Genomic DNA, 11264 nt, shown 5'->3' on the forward strand with positions numbered 1-11264 from the left:
TACAGAATTTAAATATTAAATAAAATATTCCTTTTTCTAAAAAAAAAATAGTGCAGTTTTTGAAGCAATATTTAAACTAATTTCCTTATCCAAGCAATGAATCACATGCTTATTATGGGTTTTAGTGGGCAAACTAATGCAGGTTGTGGATCTTGCAGACAAGTTCAGATGGATGTGGGGTGAACCAGCTGATCTGTTTGACATATGTAGTCTACACAAAAAATTGAAAAAAAAAAAAACAAACATAACAATATATAAGCTTGAGAAAATGTGAGTGTTTGCCCTTAAATGTACGGTGCATCAAAACCAAATGACAAATTTAACTATATTTTGTTTTATACAATAAAACACAAAATACATAACATTGACAAATATAACATCTTATAAATTTTTAAAAAATATACCGCCTGTGTACTGTAAGATCATATTTCTATATATCATATTATTCATATTAAATAAATAATTATTTGTATATTTTATTATATCTTAAAATTATTCATTGTAATATAAATTATGGTTTAACTATGTGGTTAACCAACAATTTTGATAGCGGTTAATTAACGGTTATAGTTAATATAATTATAACTATATATTTACGCTTAACAGTCCGGTTATGATTTGAATACGGTTACAGTTTAGTTTTGATCATGCGTAGGACAAGATTACTTTTCCTCATTGTCTTTTTACGTAGTTATCTTTTTACTGATAATAATAATAATAAAAAATATCATTCATTTGTGTCTATTCTGAATTGAAAGTAAACCAAATATCATTGAAATTATGTATGTTATACTAAATAAATATTTAACAAACATTATTTGCACGTATGTGTGCAGTCCGAATCTATTTTTAATAATATAATATCTATATATTTAAAAATCCTAATTTTCAGTATTTCATATATCATTTCCTAATACATAGGACTACCGTATATCAATAGTTTTTTTAATTTCAAAATTAATATATTATCAAATTTTAGAGATTTTAAAGAATATCTAAACAAGAAAGTTGATTTAAATTCCGAAAGCGAACAAAAATCACGGTTAGATATTCCCAAATTAAAATTTACAATCTCAAACAAAACTATTATTAAAATCACGGTTATGAGATGGAAAACATTGATATATATGTGATGAGATGGATTTATGTCCCGAAATAGATATACTACTTTCTCTTACTATTTTTTTAGATTTATTTGTCTTTGCTCATAACAAAACAAATCCGATCATTTTGTGTCTAAACCGATTAAAATCAAATCGAATACTAAATTGGTATGAGGTTCGATTATGAATTTTAATAACATTCCTAAAAATTGGTTTACAAAGATAATCCGTATATATCTAATATATTGCAAACCTTATTAAAAACTTAGTTTTGAAATTAATCCCGTACGTATGTGTGGGTCCGAACATAGTAATAATGAAAACGTTATCGTAGGGGTGACCGGGAAAAGTGAAATTTTCGTTGCCTCCAAAAATTTTATAAGTTACTACAAAAAAAAAAAAAAAATTACAAGAGGAATATATCGATTAGGTTACATTAATTTACTGGTGCTTTGGCCATCTCTTCTCTCTTCTTTCTCTCTGAAACTTGATTGGAAACCCTTACACTCGATCCCAATTTGTTTGTCTCTTCTTTCAGTATCGTTCCATCTCAATCCGTCTTAGCCTCAATTCCTCTATGTCTCAATCCCACTCAGTCCCAATCTTCAGTTTCATTTTCGATCTACAAAGCCCTCTTAATTGTCACATGGATCGATCCAAATGAAATTGGTGAAGTCAAAACTTACTTATAAAGGTAACTATATGTTTGGGTGTTTGTTATTTCTATTGATTTAGTTTTTATTTCATGGTGGGTTTGATCCGTTTATGTTGTTTTGCTCTTTTGCAGGAAAATTTAAGTTAAGTTTCAGTAGAAGGTAATTGAAATTGGCAGTGTATTACTTTCAAATTGGTTTTTTGATTAATGTTTTTGTGAGTTGAATTGATATTTTCTGATGCTATTGTGTATTCGTGTAGCTGATAATATGTTGTGTTGGGTGTTGTGTTGATAATCGTGTTGTGTTGCCGAGGGCTCCTGATTTCTATAAGCTAAGGTAAGCTCACTTCGGTTCTCTAGAAATAGCTTTTCACTACAAAACTGAACTGGTTGAAGCATAATATCACACAGCTTTGTTTCTTGTCATGGTTTCAATTTGACATTCTGAAACAATGAGAACTTATTGAGCTTCCAGTAATTATGTTTAGTAAATGCTGCTCCGTAATTTTTCTCTGTCAATGCTTCATTCGATTATGCTCTTTTTGACAGAACAAGAACCTTGTTTTTTCATTGATCATGACAGAGTACATACATGCCTTTAGAAAGCTAAACCAAAACATATGGTCATATTTCTATCTTCTCCAACTTCTCTACCCAAAATGAATCTATGGACTTCAATAATTCTACAGAAAAACCTGCTATCTAGTTGATATATCTGCTATATTGTGATGGAAATTTTTATCGTGTATTTTTAATTTCGTCCTTAGTTGAGAAGACGTTGTTGGACTTATGGAGTTTGAGGTATCTCATACAGGTACAAACTCTCCTCTGAATTTATGGAACTTCTTTCGTTCTTATAATCATTCTATTTCACATAGCTTTATTGGTGTTGATGTGTTTTGGTCTCAATCTCTGAAAGAAAGGCTAATCTAATCAGATTTCGGTTTTTGAATCTTTCAATCTCAGATATAAACAAAAGCAGCTTTAAGCAAGATGTGCTCTGATTAAGGCAATGCCTGTTTAGCATAATATACCAGTACAATGGGTATGGTCTCACTAGGAGAAAGTTGATGTATCAAGAAGAGAATGTTGTCCAAGAACAGCAAAAACCGCAAGCCACCATAAGATGAAAAGAAGTTTGAAATTGAATTGATATGTTTTTTTTTCTCTTCTTTCTTTCAATGGCTGCCCTCAAACCATTGATTAATGAATTATATGGTGTGGTTATTGATCCTGTTTAGTTTATTGGATTTTTTTTTAATCAATATGCTTATATCGTTGTATTGGATTGAAAAACCTGATTGCAAGAGCTATGATTTCAAGCATATTCAAGAAAGAAGAATATGTGGGTTCTCATATATTATGTACAGTGGAGAAAACACGTTTCATCAAGCTTTTTTATTCTCTTTTAGTGTGATGTTCTTTAATGGAATATAAAATGCTAATTAGTCAATTTCTTCTTGTTCGTGCAATTTCTTTTTGTTAAACCCATCGGTTTGCAAGCAAGTTTTATTAATACGATAATTAAATAAAACATAACTTTTTTTTGTTTTTTGTAAAACCATTTTCTGAATACCAACATTTTACTGTTTGAACAAATATAAGTAAAAAACTACAAATATATATACTAATAATAATACATAATTAAAGCAACAAATATATGAACTTAAGAAAACTACAAATATATAGTATATATATAAAAATTAAAAATACTTAATACATAATGTAACTACATATAAAACTTTTATTTTGTTCATAATTATTCTCATGCATTTATTTTTTTATTATACACTAGGTAGTAACCCATGCTGTAGCACGGGACAAAATATTTTTATAAACATTATTTTCATGTAATAAAAAAAATAACCTAGCTGTGTTTACTTTGGAACGGAAAATACGTCATATTCTGTCCTGTCCCCTCACGTCTCAACCCATCTCCTCTTGTTCTATCTCATCTGTTTCATCTCGTCTCATCCATTTTCGTCTCGTCCCGTATCCATCATAATTTTTTGTCTAATGTTCTCGTTCTATCTCATCTGTTTCATCTAGGTAGTAACCCGTGCTACAGCACGGGATAAAATATTTTCATGTAAATTTCAAATTTGTAGGTTTGACTGAGAATTATATTAATGTAGCATAGGTGCATATTTTCATGTATTTTTTTTTTAAATAAATCATGACATATTTACTTTAATACGCAAAACACGTCCCGTCCTATCCCTTCACATCCCAACTCATTCTCTCTCGTCTCCTCTCATCCCGTCTTGTCCCGTATCCATCATAATATTTCGTCTTATGTTCTTACTCTTTTAATAATTATTTGTTACACAATGTTTATTAATAAAGATTGGGTAAAAATTTTAGATGGGATACCAAGGTTCTTTGTTAAATATTTTTATCTATTTATATAGTTAGTTCAAATTATTCAAAAAATTATAATTATCAGAAACTATATAATTGTTATCAAATTTTTAAAAGTGTTTGTGTCCAAAGTAATTAATTACATGTCGCATAGTCAATCCGTATACAAATTAGTGAAAACTTGACACTTGAATTTATCTACTTATATTTTTTAATTTCTTACCTTTCTCTAAAATTTATGTCCCTTTTTATAAAAAAAAATCTTCCAATATATTGGTTCTCATTATTCAAATTACCCGTTTCAGTTTACATACTATTTCTCTTCTTAATACCTTAAAATATTAAATAGACTGGACTTTTTCTCAAAATCTAATTATTGTTTCTAACTATATGTACTTAATTAGTAAATTAAATTACTTCAAAAAACACAGGTAAAACATATATTCAGTCAAATAATAAACTCTTTTAGGTCGTAAATTTTTAATTGTGTAATATTAGAATTTTCCATAAAAATTAGTTGGCCACTATTTTACCGTATTTTGTCAATATTTTGGTGTATATGTAGAAAACTGCAACCCGTACCGAAAATAAACATGATTATCATCTTCATCGACACGGTAATATAAACATTTTGTTGAAAATGTTAAAATAATTTTGTTATGGGTGTTAAATCTCGTCCAGTCCAGTCCTATCCCATCTCGTTTCCTCTCGATCATCCTGTTAGAAATTTTATGTCATATAATCATTATCTTTTAAATAATTACCTATATAATAATGTTATTAATAAATTTTGGCTAAGAAATTTAGACGAAATAAATGTATTAAATGTCACATAGTCAACCTTTTTTTTTTAATCGTTTAAATACAATGTTTTATGTTGTAAGAATTATCCACTTATGTCTCACTTCCTTGATATTTCTCATCGTAATACCATAAATAAACTGGATTGAATTTTTAATCACAATTTAATTTGCATGTTCATATATGAAGTTAAATATATAAACATTAATATATTTCCAATGATGTTAAGAGTATATTTAAAAAAATTATATATAATCTTATGATTAAAGAGAGAGGCTTCGAGCGTTTTAGAGATTTTTGATGTTTTGGGGAAAATGAAAATTTGGTGAGAGAAAGTAACTCAATATTACAGATAGACCCCTTCATTTTTGACAAATCCCACTTTTAATCCCTAACGTTTATATTCGACAAATTTTGAGATATTCCCACTTTTAATACAGACTTCCATTTTAATCGTGTGTTACAGAGGCTTGCTGCTTGCATATACCGTTAGTGGAATGAATTTTACTTTAGATACTAAAATATGATGCAAACACTTTTGATGAATCTATAATATATAATACTTGATCAATTCAGATTTCAGAACAAAAAGAGACCAAGGTTCTTGAAGTCTCCCAAGGACATAAAAAGAAAGAAAGACTCAAACTTTTGAAAGAAACATCTCTGCGATCTCCTAAAACAATGCAATGGTAAACTAACTCACGTTTAGCTAAAGAATACAACAGAAAGTGATAGCTTTAAGTCAGATCATAAATTCAGCTTCTGAAAATCTGAACAAAAGTGAGTGAAGAGTTGTAGTAACAAAGCCCCTTCCTTACCGCCTTTAACTTCGCCACGGGTTTGGTTTTGGTGCTGAAACCTAAAACGCCAACTATCTGAGATTCGTCTGTCTATGGCTGCATTTATCGAGTTCATCTGCAACAATTACCAAACTTGGTTCAGAGTTAAAACGTTGGATGCTTTATTATGAAAGAGTTATACAAAAGTTTTTTTCTTTATGGTCTCCCCAGGTCGTGATTGTGCAAAGGTACCAAGCTTTGCAAAGTTAAGAATATGAAAAGAGCTGACTTGAAGCCAAAAACTGCAATTTATAACTTAGAAAATCAAAGATGTAGATTTTGTTTACAAAAGTCTGCAAATTGTTTAACCAAAACCTACAGTTTATATAACTTGGAAAGTAGAAACCCAAAAAAACCAAACGTTCAACTTAGAAACAAAAACCTGTAACTTAGACAACCAAATTCTGTAAATTAATACACAAAAACCTGCAATCTATAGTTCAGACAAACCAAACATGCAACTTAGATCACACACATACACAACCTCAATCTCTTGCAGCTTTGCACTTTCACCTGTAAGTTAATTAACCTAGCACATTCCAGTTCTGACTTTCACAAATTGAGAGAGCATGTGATCGATGATACCTTGATTTGAGATCTCTGTTATTTGTTCCAGCTCACTACAAAACTGTTGTGTTGGGTCTATAATGAGCTCCCCTTTCAAAGAATCAACCTTGTAGAAAACACAAGGTCATCATAACAAAAAAATACGAATCAAATCATCAAACCAACTAATTGTGTTAACCTTAGTTGAGGTTCAAGATATACCAAGTACTCTTGCTTCGTTCTCCTAAACGCCTTCATGATTCCCTGTTTGAATATATCCTGAGTACACATACAAATAAAAGGTTAAAGATCAACGATCCTAATGTTCCAAGAAACGTCATGAATCGACAAAATGACCTGTAACATTTGAAAAGAAACCACGCAATAAATTGAGTCAGTTCCTCTAAATTGAGCCATTCATTCATATGCCATTCATTCATATCCTTAAAAACCTCAGCTTTTCCAAGATTTTGTTGAACATCAATCACTGATTTGATGATCTTAAGAATAAGCTCAGCTTTAAACTATGAAGAGACCCATTCAAATCTCTATACAAAAACCTCAGCTTTAAACTATGAACAGACCCATTCAAGAATCCCTATAAAAAACCACAGCTTTAAACTATGACCACACACATTCAAATCCCTAGTTTAAAAGAAAGAAAAAAAATCAGATTTTGTATCGATTAATCAGCAATTCAATTAATCTGAAAAAAATTAGAAGGTGTCGTGTACTTACACATATATTCTAATGCACGTCTGAGGACTTGTACAAACTGCAAAAAATGGGTTATGTTAGAATCAGCATTTTAAAGAAATGTATATAACAAAGAGATTGTTGGTTATGTTAGAAGCGAGCATTCTTATGTTCCTATTAACCAATTTAGGATTCTCATTCTTAATTGGTGCAGGCTCCGGCAATGCAAAAGCTTCAAAATCCTGATCAGAGCACAACAACAACAACAACCATTGAGTAAAAAGTTGCCTAAGTGCGAGTATGTGGGAATATATAGTGAAATTGAATTACCTTCTTGGTCCCTCGTTGTTCTGCATCCCTCCGGGACCAATCTCCACGATGCTGTCCAGATAGCTTCTTGTCACTTCGATCAGAGGTTCCATTGTCACCAGCTACAACTTGGGTTCTATTGCCATCAACTGGCAATCTTCATCCTTGCTAACATTTTCACCGTCAACCTAAAGGTTCCCCATTAAAGTTAAGAAATCAATCCCTAAGATCTATCTATCAATGAGTAAAATATATTACTTTCCCAACAATAAACTGGAAAATGATATGCTAATCGCCCCAGAATAACTCCTCTGTTCTAAGGATTCCACCGTCATCGCATAGTAAATCTGTGGAGAGGAAAGGATATAATTAGTGTGTTAATCGCCCCAGCAAAAGCTTATTATCAAAGAGGAACAAAACGATTTGCAAAATAAAATTGAAAGAGAATCAAGATGAAAGAACTAATTTTGCCTAATCAATGAAAGAACGAAAGAAAAATAAGCAATTAGAGAGAGAGAGAGAGATAGGGATGATATCTCGATGTATTGCTTCGTTACCAGCTGCGTTCTCCATGGTCTAGCTTGATCCGCTGTGTCGTTGATGAGTACACTACGTGACGGGAGAGATGATGATTTATGAGCATGAGTTTATCATCTTAAAATCATGATGATGGCCAGAGAAGAACCTAAAATCAAAACACATCAAGATTCAAAAAAAAAAAATCCAATTACTACTTACTAACACCTACTTAAAGCGGATGATATTAGGATGACGAAGTGATCTATGATTAATAATCTCTCTCGCCACGTTCTCATCAATCTATATATCAAATTCACCCAAATAACCATATAATTGTGGGATCTTTAGCATGAAAAAACAGTGCTTCAGAACCATACCCAAGATCTCAGTCTTATATAAAACGGATAATACAAAAAAAAGAAGATCTCTTACCATAGTGATTTGTTATTTTTCTTTGGTGTCTTAGCCAAACACTTCGTAGAGGAAGATTCATCCAGTTTCTCACAGAAGGAGATGAAGAAATCTGCGACCTGCAAATTTAAGAAAGCAAAAGGATCTTAAAGATAAACATAAACAATTTGATTATGCAAAAAATCAATGATCATATTAGATCGAGTGAAATTTTCAGAATTGGATAACTAAAAGCTGAAAAACTCAGTTGCTAGTATCCATAACACAAACAGAATTTAGAAATTTTTTAAAAATTCAATCAATAAACATGGGAAAAAATCAGACAATTAGAAAAGAAAACAATACCCATATCAGCAGTAAAATCACCAGCCACAACATTCTCTCTGCAACTTATAGATAAATCAAAATGTCACAACATACATGACATATACATGTGCCCCAACTACAAAATACGGAATTCTAAAAATGCATTTAACACAAACTACCTTGATCCGTGGAAGAAATTAGCTTTCACATGAAAGTTCCATAAGTCGATTATTTACCGACACTCAATCAGTCCCCAACGTCGAACTGGCTCAATGGCTCCCTTGACAGAAACAAAGACTATGAAATGGTCATGAACAGAAGAATTGGATTTGATGTAGAAGAATCAAAAGAGAGATTAGGGTTTAGAAGGAACAAAGAGATTGAGAAGAAAAAAAGAGGCAACAAATAACCCGCCGACTCCACCAGAGAGATAATTCGTGTTTAATTTCGCCGAATCAAAGCTGTTGTGTGATGAACTCTGGAAAAGAATTTGAAGACGGCGAGAGAGACCATAGAGAGAAAAACCTTTTTTAGGTTTTTTATTTTTATTTTTAATTGATGAATATGATCAAAGTCAATCAATGGTTATGATTAAATGAAAAAATCCAAAAACAATATAACCGGGTCATTTAGATCCGCGTGTTTATCCGATTTCCAACAGATGTATTATTATATTTTTACCCTTCCTCCAAATAAATTATTTAATCACAATTCCAATTGCATTGTATTGTAAATTCTTACAAAACTAAAGTTTTTTTCAGGCAATGTTTTACGATTAATAGTAGGAATAATCAAATAATATTCTCAAATGTTCAAACATTTATATAATATTACAAAATACAGATAAGAAAGAAAAAAATTTAGTGAATAAATTAGAATTTAGGCTATATAAATGCAAACTAGTTAATATAATACGAAATATAGTTTATTCTATAAAAATAAAATTTTAAGCTTAGGGTGTTGGATTTTGAGATTCAAAGTATAATTATATAGGATATAGAGTTTGAAAATAGTTTTCGTGCTATTAATAATATAAGAAATTTAAGATTTAGATTTACAAAATAGATAGAATACACAACAAATAGTTTTCATATTTTTTTTTTTTTGCATATTACTTTGTTATTTGAAATTAGTGAAATGTGTTTCAAGATTTTAGGGTTTAGAGTATAGAGTTTAGGGTTTAGGGTATAGAATTCAATATTAAGATATATTTTATTATTTATAAATTAAAAAATGCAATTAAAAATTATCTTGTAATAATAATTACATATAATAGGAATAAATATAAAATTACAAATACAAAAATTAGTTATAAAAATTGTTTAGTTGTAAGTATTCTTTCATCAATACTTTACATTGTGTTTTATGGTTTTTTATTTATTTAAAAACATGACTTGTATAATAAAATTTTTGTTTAAAAATATTTTATGATTATATTCTCATTATTATAACACATTTTTCATTTGATTATAGTACTTTAAAACATTTTTAATTAAGAAAAGTGATTAAAATGGGATGAGAAAATATACCCAAAACGTGAGCCAATGGAAAGACATCACTCAGATAGATGACGTGGCGTACACTGGAACCGTAGGATCCGAGTGAATCCAAGGGATACAAATTCTTAACATCACTTAATAATTTCATTGGCTAAACCATTAAAGTAAGGATCACATCCTTTCTAATATGAACCGTTGATTAAAATAAATCAACGGACACAAAGTTAACCCTTTTTTATTTTTGGCTCTCTTCTCTCTCCGTTCTCTCTCAATGTCGATTGAAAACCCTCACAATTTGTTTCTCTTCTTTCATTCTCGATCACTCTCGTAGTCGTACCCCTCAATCTCAATCCCTTGAGATCTTGATTTTCAGTTTCACCCATCTTTAGTGCCCCCCTTAATCGTCACATGATTTTCTTTATGTTACAATGATTTAGTGTTTATGTCATCATGGGTTTTATCTGTTTTGGTTGTTTTGCTCTTTTGCAGGAAGATTATTCTTTGTCTCTTCTATCATACACAATGAACTAGATTCGATGGTTGCTCGCTTTTGCAGACTAAGATGCAATGCTACTTTCAAGAGTAGGTAATCCAATTGATTATCCATTTAGGCAGTATTTGGATTGCTGTAGTTTATACATTAGTATCATTTGTCTTAAGAAAGTGAATCCATAGCATAGACTGATCAATGAAATCTGTATTTTCAGGTTCTGCAGATATCCATTAATGGTGGAAGCTTGATGATAGAAGAAGAAGAAGAAGAAGATTCGACTTTTTTTTTTTTTTTTTTTTTTTTTCTTGTTAGATGGAGATAAAACAAAAAGCCTATTAGGAAACCAAAAATACAACCCAAATACTATAGAAGACCCATTTGTGTAATTTTTATTTATTTAGTTTGTTTTGTATATTTACTATGTAATATTTTTTGGAATTATGATTTCAAACAATTTAATAAAACATAATATTTTTATTATTATAATTTATCCAAAAACCTAATAAATTGAAATTAAAATATCAATAAAATTATTAAATACACAAATACAGTATAATTCCACAAATACTGTACAAATACATAAATACAGTATAAATACATAAATATTGTATAAATACATAACTTACATATTAATAGCAAATAATAATTGCTATTGTCTATTTAAAGATTGCATACCAAAAAATGCTATGTTATCAAATATCTTAATAGCAGTTACAAAAACCGCTA

At 30.0% G+C, this 11264-nt stretch overlaps 1 protein-coding gene and 3 long non-coding RNA genes across 5 annotated transcripts; 2 read left to right on the forward strand and 2 right to left on the reverse strand.

Annotated features, from left to right (window-relative positions):
• Positions 1-1454: 1454 nt before the first annotated feature.
• LOC104758322 (uncharacterized) lies at positions 1455-3116 on the forward strand. 2 transcript variants are annotated; one of them, XR_762670.3, is made up of 5 exons: positions 1455-1797; positions 1891-1918; positions 2019-2095; positions 2526-2572; positions 2725-3116. It is a non-coding gene; the product is annotated as an uncharacterized LOC104758322 (long non-coding RNA). The 2 variants fall into 2 exon arrangements; XR_015585654.1 differs by having other exon boundaries at positions 1512-1797; positions 2342-2572.
• A 2340-nt stretch (positions 3117-5456) lies between these two features.
• LOC104758323 (uncharacterized) lies at positions 5457-7469 on the reverse strand (the record flags this gene model as incomplete). Its single annotated transcript, XM_087496976.1, has 6 exons — positions 5457-5835; positions 6345-6432; positions 6528-6584; positions 7044-7080; positions 7184-7243; positions 7332-7469. Coding segments are annotated over 4 exons (237 nt in total), but the record flags the coding sequence as incomplete, so codon positions are not given.
• Positions 7470-7516: 47 nt separating this feature from the next.
• Positions 7517-9112, reverse strand: LOC147924817 (uncharacterized). Its single transcript, XR_015586852.1, has 5 exons — positions 8726-9112; positions 8586-8623; positions 8262-8359; positions 7868-7995; positions 7517-7657 (listed from the first exon to the last, which is right to left on the reverse strand). It is a non-coding gene; the product is annotated as an uncharacterized LOC147924817 (long non-coding RNA).
• Positions 9113-10259: 1147 nt separating this feature from the next.
• LOC147924818 (uncharacterized) lies at positions 10260-11018 on the forward strand. Its single transcript, XR_015585754.1, has 2 exons — positions 10260-10631; positions 10753-11018. It is a non-coding gene; the product is annotated as an uncharacterized LOC147924818 (long non-coding RNA).
• Positions 11019-11264: the final 246 nt, after the last annotated feature.

This window comes from Camelina sativa, chromosome 17, assembly GCF_030686135.1.
Source record: "Camelina sativa cultivar CO46 ecotype springtype chromosome 17, ASM3068613v1".
In the NCBI taxonomy this organism is placed as follows: Eukaryota; Viridiplantae; Streptophyta; class Magnoliopsida; order Brassicales; family Brassicaceae; genus Camelina; species Camelina sativa.